Consider the following 17,500-nt stretch of genomic DNA (forward strand, 5'->3'; position numbering starts at 1 on the left):
TCATAGTGCACAGTGTGAGAGGAAGATGAGGGCAAAGAAGGAGGAGATGGAAAGAAGAAAGGTTAGGATTTATGTTTTTATTACTATACACTGTTTAATCTCAAGAAACAGCTGGCAACTCACCCAATGGTATTACGAATCGCTAAAAGAAATAATAAGTGCTATTAGAAGCGACCAATTTCAGTGATAAATAATAAAGGATATTGTAAGTAGGTTTGCAAATATAAAACAAATTTATGTGTCCACTAATTACAATAAAAAATGGATTTCCTTAATCAGAGTACCCCAGTAGTCTAGGATGAGTTGCCAGTTGTTCCTCTCCAGAGAATTAGAAGTCATACATTTACCATAAAATTATATAAAGGAAGTTACAGTTCTTTGTGGAGTCGACAATAGCAGTCAGTATGGAGTGGTCTAGTCGTGACGCCATTTGAAAGTTGTTAGAAATACTAGATTTTTTGCGAAATGATGATTAGTGATTAGTGTTACGTGTTATATTTAAAGGTGTTTGTGTTTGGTGCTTAATAGGTCTTGATATTGCAGCATAAAATAGCTGTAGGGAAGCAAAGAAACGAGGCATCACTCTTCTTGCTTATAGAAATAGCAAATGGAGGAAAACAATTATTTGATATTGACGAGCTCTGTGAGACAAGAGCCTAGATTCACCAAAGAATGAGAGGAAGCCAATGGTATATAGGAGCAGAGGGTGCTAAGGCAAGAGCAGGTGGGAGGGATCCGTGGGAAGGCGAGGGAAGCAAGGCTCAGCAAAGGATGAGGAAGGAGCCAAGAGAGGAGAGTCCTTGGAAGCCAAAGAGAGGAAAGGGAAACCTAAGGGAAGAGGGGAACCCGAAGGAAAAAGAGGAGGGATTTTTCGTTTAGAGGGACAATTGTGGATGTACCTCTTAGGCCAGCCAAAGGAAGGTCCTTCACTTGGTGATTTGGAGACTTTTTTTCTTTGAAGTTTCTATCCCTAAACAACAATGTAATTGGATTTGATGTGATTATTTTTATTAAACTTTCAAGATAAGGGGCCCTTCCTGATGCTAATATTAGAGAATTGGCATTTTGACGCAATGTGCAATTTTTATAATATGTTAACAGTAATTGAGTTAATTGAGCTTTTGTGCATTTAAATAGAACTTGAATATTGAAACCGAGAAGTATGATGCTCTGTGATAAAGTTTCCCTTGAGTGAATATGATGTGTCACATATATGAGACACAGGGAAAAAATAAACAGTTTCGGGCTGCCCGCCAGTGCGATGCTGTCTCGGAGCCGCGCTCCGCGGCAAAAGCGGCGGGCGGCCGGGCGGGCGGACAGACTCCGGGGAAGCTCCGCCCGCCGATTTTGTAGCTTCCCGGATTTTTTAAATTTTGGCTACAAAATGTACCCCGGCGCGGGTGGGTTAAAAGTATTTTGGGCAGCCTGATACGAAGATAAAGACAGTAGCGAGATTTCTAGAGCTGGAATATATGCATACAAAAGTAATGAAAGACTGGAACTGGAGGTATCTTAGTATACTAGCTCAGTATTTACCTAGGACAAGACTGAAAAGGACAGCCAAACCTTATTCGTGGCCAACTATATAAGTATAGAATATAGAAAGAAGTGTGTTGGCCTTTGTTATAGAACCGAAAGCGTCGCTGGAAGCTATATATAATCCTATCAGTTACAAATATCAGTCTTGATGGTATTTAAGTCTTTGTCACCACTACTATTCGAGAACGTCCAGATTGTGAATAATTAGATATATTGAGTTTCTTAGTCACTTTACAGGGTTTTTTTCATGCCTTGGTGAACTCCAATTAATATCACTCAGAAATACGAAAAAACAACACATGATATGATGTGTTATGAATTTGACCCCTGTTAATCGATTTCAGATCATATAGAAAATAAAATACTGAAGAATAATTAGGCCATTCTAGTTGGATATGAGAAATGGTATGACGCCACACACTCTACCAGTCCATTTCCATTTATATCTTAAATTTCTGCTGTGTACTCCTTACATCTGCATTTTCCAAAGATTTCTTGTCTTATATATTTTTGAAGATTTAGACCACTTTATCTTGTTTTTGATTAGCTGAAAGGCCTTATGAGTTTCATGACTCAACATAAATATGAAAAGAAAGGGAATGAGAAAGTTAATCTTTAATTCCTCAGAAGAAATATATAAGACCTAAGAAGTCCATTTAAAACATATTCAAAATATTTACTTACAATATTTATTTCATCTTTGGTCCGTTTCAGGCAAACCAGAAAAAGAAGAAGGATGAGAGGAGGGATAACAAGCCAGGAAAGGATAAGAAAGGTGAAGAAGAGGAAGAAGATTTTGACAGTCTGATTGCTCGCTTCACAAAGGTCGGTAGTCGCCCGTTTTCTCGTATCTTGGATTTTTGGTATTTTGGATTTTATTTCCTTACTGTGGAGATTGTTTTCTTTTCGGATTAGTTAGATTTGAATGAAATAGATAGATACAGGAAAGAAAAGAGAATCAACTTTTTTCTCGATATTGAAAAAAAAACTTCCTTAGAAAATAAACTTCAAAGTATATGAACCGTATTCATGTTGATAAATGTAGAAAGGTATGAATGAGAGTGAATATCCTCACAATGCAAGAAATGTATTTGACCGGTTTCGAATACATCTTCGAAACCGATTAAATACATCTCTTGCTTCGTGAAGATATTAATTTACATTCATACCAAGTATATCCTTCCGGTTGCTAGCGTGTTTTCCAAAATTATAGCCTCACCAAAAGACTCAGTATTTCCCGAACCCCACTTCCAGGAGGACAACACATGCTCGCAGCCCAAGTGCAAGACCCCAACGACCGTCATCTTCCAGCAGTGTCCCTTCTGCAGGAAGACCTTCTGTCTGACGCACCACATGGCCGAGGTTCATGGCTGTGGGGACGAAGCCAGACGACATGCTAGGGCGGTGGGTAGTGGTTTGTGGTGCTGGGTTTGTGGTGGATTGACTGCCTGATGGATCGAGAGTTTTGTGTGGAGGTAGATGGATAGAGGGATCAAGTTTGAGGGTTTTAGTGAACATGGAGATCGGTTTGATGTGTAGGTTATTCTGTATTCCTTCAGAGTAAAAAAAAATTAGGCTTTTTTCTTATGTTTGATTTCAGTGTGTTAGGTCCCTCATATGACTTAAGTTGTATTTCTCTCTCTCTCTCTCTCTCTCTCTCTCTCTCTCTCTCTCTCTCTCTCTCTCTCTCTCTCTCTCTCTCTCTCTCTCTCTCTCTCTCTCTCTCTCTCTCTCTCTCTCTCCCTTCCTTCCTTCCTCCTCCTTCCCTCCTTCCTTCCTTCCTTCCTTCCTCCCTCTCTCCCTTCCTTCCTACCTTCCTTTCTTCCTTCCTTCCTTCCTTCCTTCCTTCTTTCCTTCCTTCCTTCCCTTCGCGTGCCCTTCCTTCTTTCCTTCCTTCCTTCCTCCCTCTCTCTCCCTCCCTCCCTCCCTTTCTCCCTCTGTCTGTCCCTCTCTCCCTCTGTCCGTCCCTCCCTCCCTCCCTTCCTCCCTGCCTCCCTCCCTCCCTTCTTCCTTCCTCCCTCTCTCAACCCATTTTCTCTCTCTCCCCCAGATGGTGATACGAGAAGGAGTGATATACCCGGGCAGTGGCATTCCGTCAAAGAAGCCCAAAGACGCCAAGCGCAAGCAGCTGCAGAGGAACCTGGACAAGAAGTTGGGTGATCTAACAAGCCAGAGACAGAGCAAGAAGCCCGGCAAAGATAAGGACAAAGGCAAAGGCACAAAGTGATGAAAGTCGAAAATGAAGCATCGGGTTTCCAAATGTCGTCTTTCATGGGCGTCCTAGCGTGTTGTTAGTGTTAGAAATTAGGCCTCGGGTTTTTAAAATGTGTCTTTCACGAGCATCTTAGGCTGTTGGATGAATAAAGTGGTGCGGGAAGAGGTTCAATGTGGTTAACACCGAATGTGTCACTTCCTGGAGATATTTCGGGAAGTACTCGTGCTTATTGTTAACAGTTAGGGTGAGAAACATTACTTTCTGCTCGCGTGTATTTTAAAAGTGGTGTTTGTATATTGTGATGCAATTTTTTTTATTGTTTGAATATAAATACATTGTTATTGCATATATAACTACAGATATTGCATGTATGTGTCTGAACTAATCTGGTTTCTACAGACTAATTCTCAGTTTTATGTTGATCTTCTATGATTACCAAATGAAGAAAAGCTATTTATTTGTAGTGTTATTTGACGGTTATTTATTATCTATTTATATTTGAACTAAAATTAATTAGGATATCATAAAAATCTCAGGTTTTATATTTAAATTTAACTACTTAAAACAACTCTTTATACAGTCGTAGCATTTTTTTTCATCAGACAATAAAATTATTCTCCCTTTGATAATATCTCGAAAAGACAAGTATAACTTACCTTTCTTGAAGTAAAGAGGGATATATATTTTTTTTCTTTCTTTCTTCAAAAATACATATTTAAAACTATCTCAGGATCCCAGATAATCCTTGATTCTTTATCCAATGTTGAAAGCGCACTTAATTTTTTGTTGTCATATTTTTTGCCAATAAAAATTCTATAATATCTTAAAGATCTATTTATTTTAAAAATATTTTTGCTGTTTGATCCTTTAGTCAGCGTAGATGTTGATTAATGACATTGACTTACTAAGCTAGTGTTGTGTTTATGATTTATGCACAAACTCTCTGCTAAATGTGGCTCTCAGCATAATGGAAAAGCTTCTACATATTTTATTGTGTATTTAAGCAAAAAAAGAGCAAGTGATAGACCTTATGGAATATGTTATACCGATGGACGTATTGTAGGAAGTATTCCATATTTATTTATCTATTCATTTATTTGTTCCTTAGGTACTGTTGGATTATAAACAGGTAACACGTGTTATGATTTGCTGCAATGTGTGTTATATTTGGAATGTCCTATTATTTACTTAAGATATGTATTCTTTATATGAAAAATAAAGGAATGAAGACCTAAAAGACGCCTAATAATTGCTGATAGTGAGATTTGGGGAAATGAAAAAGTAAAGAGCAATTCATATAGATTTATTTTTATGTCTAATACATATCATTAGGTTTACTATTATAAACATTATAGAAGACAGATAAGCAAGAGGAAAAAAGTGCAACATTTATACATTTCTTAAAATTTATATATATTTCTTTCAGTGCAATAGATGAATTCTTAAATTATTAATGATATTGAATATTGCAATTCCTTACCTTAGATGTGATGCATGTAAATAAACGAAATCTTGCATTCATACGTGTTAACAGATATGAGTATAAATTTGTAAAGACTACGTCACAACCGTTCATAGAAAAATTATGAATACTTATTAAGAAGTAAAGGCTATCAAGAGAGTGACGAGAAATGATATATGCTAACAATTATGGTTATTGAAGAAGAAATCCTATTTGTATAAAGTGCGTAGTGTGTGTGTGTGTGTGTGTGTGTGTGTGTGTGTGTGTGTGTGTGTGTGTGTGTGTGTGTGTGTGCGTGTGCGTGTGCGTGTGCGTGTGCGTGTGCGTGTGCGTGTGCGTGTGCGTGTGCGTGTGCGTGTGCGTGTGCGTGTGCGTGTGCGTGTGCGTGTGCGTGTGCGTGTGTGTGTGTGTGTGTGTGTGTGTGAGAGAGAGAGAGTGAGAGTGAGAGACAGACAGACAGACAGAGAATGTCAGCACTTTTAGCTACAAAAAGGTTACTAACTGCACACCCACGTACAGTCAGTCAGTACATTCTACGCATAATCTAGACAAACAATATACTGTCAACATAACATCAAGAATTGCGTAACATGAGAATGAAATTATGTATAATTATTTACACTTCAACACAAAAGAAGGCAGAATTTAGCCGGATGGTCTACAATGAAAGTGGAAAAAGAGAGACAAACATACCATGAGAAAGGAATATATATATATAACACATGCAATAAAGTGAAAACCAAGAAAATGCACACTGTAACATTGAACCTATAAATACATGTTGTATTGGATACTGGCCACGCCGATCGATGGGCTTCTGCACTACAAGAAAGTTTTATTTTATTTCTGTTTTATTTCTGCACTACAAGAAAGTATTTTTTTCAGAATTCGCAATATACCTGCCTGAGATTTTAAAGAATTCGCATTATACCCGCCTGAGGATAGAATACGCTGATCTATATCACGTTATATCACTGTGATCTTGGAAACAAATATTTATAATAGTGTAATGCATATTCATTAGACTGTCTGAAATATATATATTAATGCATATATACATTATACATATATTAAACCGTCTTGCATTCCAAAGTGAAATTTATTAGACTGTCTGAAATATATACATTAATGCATATATACATTATACATATATTAATCCGTCTTGCATTCCAAAGTGAAATATATTAGACTGTCTGAAATATATACATTAATGCAAATATACATCATACATATACATTAAACCGTCTTTCATTTCAAAGTGAAATATATTAGACTGAAATATATACATTAATGCATATATACATTATGCATAAACATTAAACCGTCTTGCATTTCAAAGTGAAATACATACTGGATATATTTTCCATTTCACAGTTAAATGAGTTTAGCAACTTTTTATATAACCTGGGAATTAGTGCAAACTCCCTACCGCACATCATGGCAAAACTAGTTACATATTGAATCATTTAAAACAGTTTATGATAAAAGTCTTTCCCGGTGGATTCAGTCAATGATGATGGCATAAATGCGAATGTTTATGGCAATTAGCGGATATGATGACAATGATAATGAAAATAATAATTGATTGTGCTAACAGCGATTATCGTGATGAAGGTAATGAAGGTGGAGATGATGTTAAGACAAAAAAATGAGTTTGAAAAAGTAAAGAAATATTCGTATACCTAGCCTGACGCTTCTATTGATGACAACCTCTCGCGAATTCACACAAGAAAACTCGGTTTACCAAACCACAAAATCGAGTCAAATAGGATACAAAAATACCAGCTTGTCAAGTATAGATAAAAAGAAAAAAAAATCAGAAATCAGACTCCAGCCACAGAAAAAAAAAACAGATGAACCAACCAATGCGCAATCACCACATAAACATTACAATCTAAACACAGACAGACACACAGCGACCATCACCAACACCGAACTAGCCACATTCACAGACACGCCAGACATGACAGCAGGCTTCGGGCGGCCCTTGACGTGACTGTAGACGTTCTTGACAGCTTGGACAGGGCGGTCGCATTCGCTGTAGGGTCCTATACACGACGCATAAGCCATGACGTGGGCGACGTAGTTCTGCTCGTGGACGCGGTGGAACAGGTGGGACATGGGGCCTGCGGGGAGAGGACGGGCGGTGAGGTGCTTGCTTTGTTTTTTCTTTTTCTTTTCTTGGTGTTGTTTAGCTTGTTTGGTTTGGTTTGTTTGTTTGGTTTGTTTGTTTTGTTGTTTGTTTGTTTTATTGTTGTTTGTCTTTGGTTTCATCGTTTTTGAGGTTTGTTTTATTTATTTTGTTTGTTATTTATCTCACTGTCTCTGTTTTATTGTTATTTGTCTATCTTATTGTCTTTATTTTATTGTTATTTGTCTATCTTATTGTCTTTATTTTATTAATTGTATTTTGATGTCATTTATTTTAATGTTATTTGTATTTCATTTCTATTTTATTGATATTTGTTTACTTATTGACGATGTTTCTATAGTTGCTGAGAGTAAACTGTGATTTTTTTGCACTTTATTTAGTTTATGTTGACTTACGACTGTGCTTCAGTCAAGATGTGAAACGATTATTTTCTTAGTAAATAGAATCAACTGGATGACAAGATATTCCTTATTAAAAAAACAATAATAATAGAATACAATAAATAAATAAAATAAAAATAAGATAAAATAATAAATAAATAAATAAAATAAAAATAATAAAAAAGTAAATAAAAGTCTTTGATGGTGAAAAAATTAGGAACCGCTAGTCTTAGTCATAGTATCGATCCTAAACATAATACATTTATCGTACTTAGTCAGTGCCAAGTGACTATTTCGAGCAAAAGAGTGCTTGGCCCAACATAGAAACCATAGTTAGTCACTGAACCAAAACCTTCGATTTCCCATTACATTCGACAAGAATTTTAATCAATTTTAATCTTAATCTTCAGAAATGTATAAATCTCGCTACAAAAAAGATGCTACATGACCTACAAAAAAACTGCTACATGACCCCTTTAATTTTAAGAAATGTATAAATCTCCCTACAAAAAAGATGCTCCATGACCCACAAAAGAGTACCACATGACCTTCGATATGTATCCCATTTCCTCTCCTTTTAACCATTATGACCATTAACCCCCTTACCAAAAAGCGTCTCCATCTTCCCTTTTTTCCCCATTCAAAACTCTTAATCCGGGAATCCGAAAAACTCTTAATCCGGGAATCCGAAAAACTCTTAATCCGGGAATCCGAAACACTCTTAATCCGAAAAACTCTTAATCCGGGAATCCGAAACACTCTTAATCCGAAAAACTCTTAATCCGGGAATCCGAAACACTCTTAATCCGAAAAACTCCGACTTACCGATGGCATAAGCGGCCACATCCTCCCCCCCGTGCGTCTCGGATCCCTCGTGGGTCGGGACGCCTGCCAGGGCTTCGAAGTTCTTGCCGGAGGTGTCGACGCCCGTGAGGTTCAGGCGCATTACCTGTGTGGGTGTGGGTGGGTGTTTTTTTTGGGGGTGTGTTTTTGGGGGGGTGGGTGGGGTGGGTGTTTTGTGGGGGATTGGGTGGGTGGGGGTGGGGGTGGGTGGGGAGGGAGGGAAATGGGGATTAAAATTTGGTTTGGTTTGATGGTGATATCGATTTTTTCATTTTTTTCTGTTTTCTTTTATTATCATTTTTTTTTTCTATCTTACGTATACAACGCATCTACTCTCTCTCTCTCTTTCTCACACGCACACGCACACACACACATCCACCCACCCCACCCATCCACCCCCCAACCCCCCCACACACACCCATTCACCCCCCCCCCCCACACACACAAGCTTACCCAAACAAATAACAAACCCCGATAAATAAAGAACAAACGAATTTACCAATCACAAAATACAGAAATGGAACACGACCCTCACCTCCTCGCCGTTCCAAGTGTAGTTAAACCCATGGCCATTAGTGAACATAAGGGTCGTATAAGGCATCCCATCAGTGACGTCCTCGTTAAACTCAACTTTGCCTGCGAAGCGAAACAAACAAGGTGTTTTATCTATAAGTACTGCTGCTGCTACTGCTAGTTTGTCTACTGTGTTTTGTTTCTACCGTAGTGTCGAGACGGTTTGTTTACTCGTATATTTTTCATTCTTTTTTATCAGTACTGTTGTTTTATTATTTACGGTAATTATGTTTTTTGCGAAGAGAAACAATCAAGGTGTTTTATCTTTAAGTGCTACTGCTACTACTAGTTTGTCTACTGTGCTTTTTTTCTACCATTGTTTACTCGTATTTCTTTCATTGACTTTTTTATCAGTACTGTTATTTTATTAGTTACTGTTATTATGTTTTTTGCGAAGGGAAAAAAGATGTTTTATCTTAAAGTACTGCTACTACTACTATGTCTATTATGGACAGAGAGACAGAGAGAGACAGAGATAAAGACAGACAGACAGACAGAAGCACATCCAGAGACAAAGAGACCGAGACATACAGAATCAGAAAGACCCACAAAGAGCCACAGAACGAGAGACCGAAGACGAGACCCCTTACCAAGGATATTGTTGCCTCTCTCAGGGTAACCATTAATAGTCATGACGTGGGAATGGTCGGCCGTGATGACCATGAGCGTCTCCTCCATGTCCACCATCTCCATCGCCGCCTGCACCGCCTCCTCCATGGCCAGGAGCTCCTCGAGGGCGCGCCTTGGCTGGCCGTAGTGGAGGCCGTGGTCGATGCGGCCGCCCTCGACCTGTGACGGATGATAAATTCATTATTCCGTTCCACGAGAGTTAGGTGAATTACGTATTGTGGAAATGTATTTAAGGTGTAGGGGATTTGGATTTACTTTGACTACTACTACTACTACTGCTACTACTACTTCTATTACTACTACAACTTCTACTACTACTACTACTACTTTTACTACTACTACTACTACTACTACTACTACTTCTATTACTACTACAACTTCTACTACTACTACTACTATTACTACTACTTCTACTACTGCTGCTACTACTACTTCTATTACTACTACAACTTCTACTACTACTACTACTACTACAACTTCTATTACTACTACTTCTTCTACTACTACTGACACGACTGCTGCTGCTGCTACAACTACTTTTGCTACCAGTAATGATCATAGCTTTAAAAGACGGAAAATGTATGATTATTATATATGTAAAAACAAAATTATTACACCAAGAAAGGAAGATTATAAACCAAATCGTTTTCTCCCCTTCTAAATTAACACAATATATTTCCTGTTTTCATTCTCATTCTTATTCTCATTTTTATTTTCACACTCCCCACCAAAAAAAAAAAAAATAAATAAATAAAATAAGTAAATAAATAATTAAAGAAATAAAAAAAGAAAGAGAGAAAAAAATGATCGACCACCTCCCTTCCTTTCTACCGAAGATACCCACCCAACCAATTTTTTAAAAAACAAGGAATAAGTAAGAAAAAAAAAAATATATAAAAAAACCCTCATCTATCTACCAACCCCCATCTATCAAGCAACCACATACCATCAGGAAGAACCCATTATCATTTCTCCTGAGTCTCTTAATGGCCACCTCGACCATCTCCCTGAGGTGGGGTGTCCCGTCCAGGGTGACGTTGCGGTCCACCTCATAAGGGACGTGGATGTCGCCGAAGAGACCTAGGGAGAGAGGGAGAAAAATGAGTGGTGTGGGGAGGGTTGTTGTGGTTGGGAAAGAGATAGAAAAAAATATATATCAGTATGTATGTGTCTATCCGTTTATCTGTGTATCTGTGTATCTATGTATACATTGAGAGGGAGAGAGAGGGGGGAAGGGAGAGGGAGAGAGAGAGAGAGAGATAGACAGAGATAGACAGAGAGAGAGAGAGAGAGAGAGAGAGAGAGAGAGAGAGAGAGAGAGAGAGAGAGAGAGAGAGAGAGAGAGAGAGAGAGAGAGAGACACAGAGAGAGAGAGAGAGACAGACAGAGAGAGAGAAACAGAGAGAGAGAGAGAAAGAGAGAGAGAGGGAAAGAGAAAGAGAGAGAAAGTGAAAGAGAGATAGACAGAGATAGACACAGAGAGAGAGAAAGAGAGAGAGAGAAAATGAGAGAAAGTGAGAGAGAGACAGAGAGAAAATGAGAGAGAGAGAGAGAGAAAGAAAGAAAGATAAATAGATAGAGAGAGATGCATGGATATCGACATTATGCCAATTAAGATTAAAGATACGTGAGTAATCCATCATGTCACATCATTTCCCACAACATCGCTTATCAGTCATCACCCAACAAACCCCCCCACTAAAGACAAAACAGCTTGGCAACACAATCCTAAAATCCCACCCACTAAGGACGAGACAAAGCGAAGCAATCCTAAAACCACACCAACTAAGGACAAAGAAAACACACAAACAAAAACAGAATCATGCAACATAATCCTAAAGTTTCACTCACTACAGTCAAACAAGCACACAAATAAAGATATATTAAACTAAGCAATCCTCAAATCCTAAAATCCCCCTACTTTAGACAAAAAACAAAACAAATAAAATCAGCTTTAGCAACTCAGTAATCCTGAAATCCCACCCACTAAAGACAAAACAAACACACAAACAAAAACATATTAAGCAAAGCAATCCTAAATCCCACCCACTAAAGTCAAAACAAAACAAATAAAAACAGCTCCGCAATCCTAAAATACCACCAACTCAAAACAAAACAAAATCAGCTTAACCACCTCAGCAAACCCTGAAATCCCGAGCCAAAACAAAAACAAAAACAAAACCAACCCAATCTTAAAATCCCTGTAATCCCTCCTAAAAATCCCTGTAATCCCTCCTAAAAATCCCTCCTAAAAAATCCTTGTAATTCCTCCTAAAAATCCCTGTAATCCCTCCTAAAAATCCCTGTAATTCCTCCTAAAAATCCCTGTAATCCCTCCTAAAAATCCCTGTAATCCCTCCTAAAAAATCCCTGTAATCCCTCCTAAAAATCCCTGTAATCCCTCACCCATGATGTAATCCGTGTCGTCGATGTCGAGAGACCGCAGCTCCCTCGTCGTGGTCACATACGCGTGAGTCTCGCCTCGAGCAGCCTTGTCGTTCTGCCACTCTTGCGGCAGGTTCCTTCCGTCCTTGCGTGGGCAGGTCTCCTCGGCGTCGGGGTGCACTTGGGCGCCCATCTCCTGACGCCCGCCGCCGAAGATGACCTGGCGGGGATGGAGGGAGAGGTGAGGTTAGGGTTGGGTTGGGGTTTATTTAGGTTGGGTTGGGTTGGATTGGGGTTGAGGTTGGGTTGGGTAAGGGTTGGGATGGGTTGGGTTGGGGTTAGGTAGGATTTGGGATGGGGTTGGGTAAGGGTTGAGTTGGGATGAGTTGGGTTGGGTTGGGTTTGTTTGGGTTAGGTTAGATAAGGTTAGGTTAGGTAAAGGTTGGGTTAAAGTAGGTTTCACTTTGTAATCGTGTTCTAGATTTTTTTCCAACTGTTTGTTATTGTTTGGTCTTTTTTTGTTGATATTATCCTAATTTACTGTTGTATTTTTTTTTTTATCCGAAAGAGGGTTTTAGATTCAAAGATACTGATTAAAAAACAATATTCTCTGAATTTTCAGTCATTCCCCACCTACCACCACCAACTCTACACCCCACCCCCACCCCACCCATCCGACACCTACTACCCACCCACCCCTACCCCCACTCCTCCCGACCCACCATTCACCCATCCCCACCCTATCCCCCCACCCCACCCCCCACCCACCTTTACCCCTATCCCCCCACCAACCCACCCCCACCCTCTCCCCCCACCACCAACACCCCTCTCCCCCATCCCTACCAACCCACCCACACCCCTCTCCACTCCCCCCCCACCCCCACCTACCCCCACCCCCAAACCCTCTCCCCCCCCACCCAACCCACCTTCATACTCCTGGCCGGCTCGTCCTCGACCAGCTGGCGCGCTATGTCCTTGCACTTGAGGGCCTCAGCGCCGGCGTCCATGATCTTTGAGTCACACTGCCACTTCCGGTTGGCAGACTTGGCATAGAGACCGGCCGGGGTAGCGTGGGTCACCTGCGCCGTCGTGACCACTCCTGCAGAAGGCGCCGACGGAGGGGGGTGAGGGAGGGTTGAGTGAGTGACAGACAAATAGGTTGATAGTTATTTTGAGGGTTTGTGAAATAAGAATTGGGACGAAAGATTACTTTGGAGGTTTTTATAATGATAATGATATTGATAATGATAATCGCAGTAATGATAGTGATGGTGATAATGATGTTTATGATGATAATGACATGATAATAGCAATAACAAAAATACTAATAGCGATAACTAGGATTATGATATTAGTAATAATGATGGTAATAGGAATGATAATTATAATAAAAATGATAATAATAACAATAAATAATGATGATAAAGATGATAAAATTAATAATTATAATAACAACACAACAATAATAATAATAGTCATAATGACAATGATAATAACAACAATAATTGCAAAACTAATAATAATAACACTTGATTACACCCCACCCTACCCGCCTACAACCACCCAAGCTAACAACCCACAACCCCAGTTCTTACCGGTGTCCTTATTGGCGTTCTGAGCCCACTGAAGAATGGAATCCAGTCGGTTCTCGGGCTTGAGGGAGGCTTTGCAGTCCCCCAGCTTCACTTTGCCGTTGACGCCCAGAGTGTAATAGTTCGCCTTGACGCCCGTGAGGTAGGCTGTGGCGGTGCCGGCGCTGTCTGGCACCTGCTTGTCGAGGTTGTACGTCTGTGGTGGTGAATGAGGTTGTTGATTAACGGTAAGGATGGTTGTGGTGGTGAAAGGTTGTTAAATAACGGTAAGGATGGTTGTGGTGGTGAAAGAGGTTGTTAATTAACGGTAAGGATGGTTGTGGTGGTGAAAGAGGTTGTTAATTTACGGTAAGGATGGTTGTGGTGGTGAAAGAGGTTGTTAATTAACGGTAAGGATGGTTGTGGTGGTGAATGAGGTTGTTAATTAACGGTAAGGATGGTTGTAGTGGTGAAAGGTTGTTAAATAACGGTAGGGATGGTTGTGGTGGTTAATGAGGTTGTTAATTAACGGTAAGGATGGTTGTGGTGGTGAAAGGTTGTTAAATAACGGTAAGGATGGTTATGGTGGTGAAAGGTTGTTAAATAACGGTAAGGATGGTTATGGTGGTGAAAGGTTGTTAAATGACGGTAAGGATGGTTGTGGTGGTGAAAGGTTGTTAAATGACGGTAAGGATGGTTGTGGTGGTGAAAGGTTGTTAAATGACGGTAAGGATGGTTGTGGTGGTGAAAGGTTGTTAAATGACGGTAAGGATGGTTGTGGTGGTGAAAGGTTGTTAATTAACGGTAAGGATGGTTGTGGTGGTGAAAGAGGTTGTTAATTAACGGTAAGGATGGTTGTGGTGGAAGGTGAGGTTGTTGGTAATGGGTGTAGGTGATGCGAACGAAGAGGAAAAACGTGGATTTTTTATTATGAATTTATTGACGAAAAACGTGTGGAATTTTAAATTATTTATTGTAATTTGGAATTTTTTTGAATAAATATTTTTCCACGATAATATTTACGATCCAGACACAAGTAAAACGAAGAAAATAAAAGAAATAAAAGAAGAGAGAGAGAGAAAAAAAAAAAAATCATCCGTTACCAATGGATAACGACAACGAAGAGAGGAACGAGCGGTTACAACACAAAACGGCCGTTACCTTCATGAGCCCGACATTAGGAAATCTCTCCCACACCAAATATCCTTCTTCTCCAGACATGCCCTTCTTCTGCCCCTTCAGGATCCTGCCGGCGGTTCCAGCGGTGACGCCCATTCCTGTGAGAGAAGTAAGTTTAGTTATTAGAATAGGTAAGAATATTTATTTGAGGTTGTTTGGTATTTTCTGGTTTTTGGATATGGTAGGAAGGGGAGAGGGAGAGGGAGAGTGAGAGGGAGAAGGAGAGGGAGAAGGAGAGGGAGAAGGGGAGGGAGAGAGAGAAGGGGAAGGAGAGGGAGAAGGGGAGGGAGAGGGAGAGGGAGAAGGAGAGGGAGAGGGAGAGGAAGAGAAAGAGGAAAAGGAAGAGAGATAGAGAGAGAGGGAGAGAGAGAGAGAGAGAGAGAGAGAGAGAGAGAGAGAGAGAGAGAGAGAGAGAGAGAGAGAGAGAGAGAGAGAGAGAGAGAGATGGACCTTCAAACTTGAAAACATTTCTATTTTGTTTCATTCAATTTACTCAAAGATTAAAATGCACGGATTCGGACGAGTTGCCGCTAGACCTACCGTCGCCCAGAAAGAGGATGACGTTCTTGGCCACGTTCGTAAGGATGGGTTTGGATAGGGCTTCCTCGAGTTCACTCTTGCCAAGATCGTACCAGTACTTGCTCTCTGCAAATTGGAGTAAATAGGTTAATGAGAAATAGGCCTATATATGCATTTACTGAACACCTTCCATATGTTAAAACACGCATAAACGGGAGAATACGATACGATAAAAAAAGGAATTAAAAAAGATTATTGAAAAATTCTTGAAAAAATAGAAATCTGAACTAGGCCTATTTAAGCATTTACTGAACAGCTTCCATATGTTAAAACACATGTAAGATTTGTAAATGAAAACATATACACGATACGATACAGTAATAGATGCAATATCATCTTGTATCATGTTAACCTTAGAACTGCTCACCAGGTAGACACACAATGCAAATAAAAAATTATACAGTAATAATTACTATCATTACGTGTTTTCTCATAAATATTGTTCAGTAACCTTTGAAGATTCCGTAACACTTAATTATTCATATGAACAGGTTTACCATCCAACGCAAGAACTGAACGGCAAAAAAAAAAGAAAAAAAAGTGAAAATAAACGTTACACTCTAAGAATTAGATTCAAAACATTTTTAAAATCTGATTTTTTTTATATATAATCTTGTTTTTTTATTGCAAAGAGAAGGAGCAGAAGAAAGTTAATGAATGTCATTAGTGTCATTTTACACACATCAGATCACCACTTCATATCACACCAAAACACCTCAAAGCAGAATATACGAAGACACAAACCAACACATCAATCAAAATCACATCAAGTACTTTCCATAACATCACATCACACCGCATCAATATATCACATACCTTGATATATAATCCCAAAGGAAAATGCACGAAAATACAAAACAAAAACATCAACTTAAACCGCATTTCACATGCGCTCACATCACACACATCAACTTAAGCCACATCTCGCATACCCTCACATCATACCACATGACCTCACATCACACCACATGACATCACATCATACCACATCTCACCACATGGCCTCACATCATACTACATCATACTACATGGCCTCACATCACACCACATAACCTCACATCATACCACATGACCTCACATCACACCACATAACCTCACATCATACCACATGACCTCACATCACACCACATGACCTCACATCATACCACATGACCTCACATCACACACCCCATAGCAAAATACACGAAAGCACACCGACCCACCATTCTCGTCGACCACAGGAGAAGGGAACCGTTTCTCGGAAAGCGCAGGAACCGCCATCAGTGTTGCCACGACGGCGCACCACCTCGTAAAAGTTGCCATAACTCCTGAAGAAATAAAAAGAAAATAAGATTAATCATTATATACGGCGCACCACCTTGTAAAAGTTGCCATAACTCCTGAAGAAATTAAATAAAAAGGATAAGATTAATTATTATATATTATCGAGAGTTATTTTTTTCGCTTGTGAATGTTTTGTTATATAAATGTTATTCATATTGTATCACCGTAATAGTTTTGCTTACAAATGTTTTGTATAGAAATATGGATCATGTTCTAAGTAATAATTTTGCTTTTAAAAGTTTTGTATATATATTTTCTTTCTTTCTTTCTCTTTTTTCAAGTAACTAATAATATCATGTGGTATTTTAGATAGTTTGATTAGTTACCTTTAAATGTAATATAAATGTAATATCAAATTATCTCGTTTTTTCGGCTAAATAACTATGCAGTAAAGTTATTGATTTTTCTATCTGTTATCTATCCATCTTTTCTTGGGTTTTTGCCTAAGTCCTTTTCCTTTCCTTGTTCTTTCTACTGGAATTATTATATCTTACTAATTCCCCTTTATAATAATTTTCAAAAGCGACATACACACACGCACACGCACGCACACATACGCAGACGTACGCACACACACACACACACACACGCGCGCGCACAATAAGGAAGTTGATTTGATAATGAAGATAATGGTAGTTCTAATGATAATGATAACGATAGTAATAATGA

At 39.2% G+C, this 17,500-nt stretch overlaps 2 protein-coding genes across 3 annotated transcripts in view; one reads left to right on the top strand and one right to left on the bottom strand.

The window, feature by feature from the left end:
* The window catches only part of LOC113814087 (DNA-binding protein SMUBP-2), a 94,209-nt gene extending 89,218 nt beyond the window's left edge, over positions 1 to 4,991 (top strand). For both annotated transcript variants that reach the window (XM_070128925.1, XM_070128932.1), the window contains exons 15-18: positions 1 to 61; positions 2,254 to 2,364; positions 2,794 to 2,943; positions 3,590 to 4,991. The exon at positions 1 to 61 is cut by the window's left edge and continues 844 nt beyond it. In XM_070128925.1, coding sequence (XP_069985026.1) covers positions 1 to 61; positions 2,254 to 2,364; positions 2,794 to 2,943; positions 3,590 to 3,766 — 499 coding nt within the window. In that variant the 3' untranslated portion in view covers positions 3,767 to 4,991. The remainder of the gene's footprint in view (positions 62 to 2,253; positions 2,365 to 2,793; positions 2,944 to 3,589) is intronic.
* Positions 4,992 to 5,042: 51 nt separating this feature from the next.
* The window catches only part of LOC138863794 (alkaline phosphatase-like), a 39,586-nt gene continuing 27,128 nt past the window's right edge, over positions 5,043 to 17,500 (bottom strand). The window contains exons 2-12 of the mRNA XM_070128943.1: positions 16,711 to 16,815; positions 15,470 to 15,574; positions 14,912 to 15,027; positions 13,775 to 13,967; positions 13,106 to 13,278; positions 12,201 to 12,399; positions 10,741 to 10,874; positions 9,755 to 9,953; positions 9,127 to 9,227; positions 8,574 to 8,697; positions 5,043 to 7,342 (exon numbers count right to left, since the gene is read on the bottom strand). Coding sequence (XP_069985044.1) covers positions 7,104 to 7,342; positions 8,574 to 8,697; positions 9,127 to 9,227; positions 9,755 to 9,953; positions 10,741 to 10,874; positions 12,201 to 12,399; positions 13,106 to 13,278; positions 13,775 to 13,967; positions 14,912 to 15,027; positions 15,470 to 15,574; positions 16,711 to 16,810 — 1,683 coding nt within the window. The 5' untranslated portion in view covers positions 16,811 to 16,815 and the 3' untranslated portion in view covers positions 5,043 to 7,103. The remainder of the gene's footprint in view (positions 7,343 to 8,573; positions 8,698 to 9,126; positions 9,228 to 9,754; positions 9,954 to 10,740; positions 10,875 to 12,200; positions 12,400 to 13,105; positions 13,279 to 13,774; positions 13,968 to 14,911; positions 15,028 to 15,469; positions 15,575 to 16,710; positions 16,816 to 17,500) is intronic.

Source organism: Penaeus vannamei, chromosome 2 (assembly GCF_042767895.1).
Source record: "Penaeus vannamei isolate JL-2024 chromosome 2, ASM4276789v1, whole genome shotgun sequence".
NCBI lineage: Eukaryota > Metazoa > Arthropoda > Malacostraca > Decapoda > Penaeidae > Penaeus > Penaeus vannamei.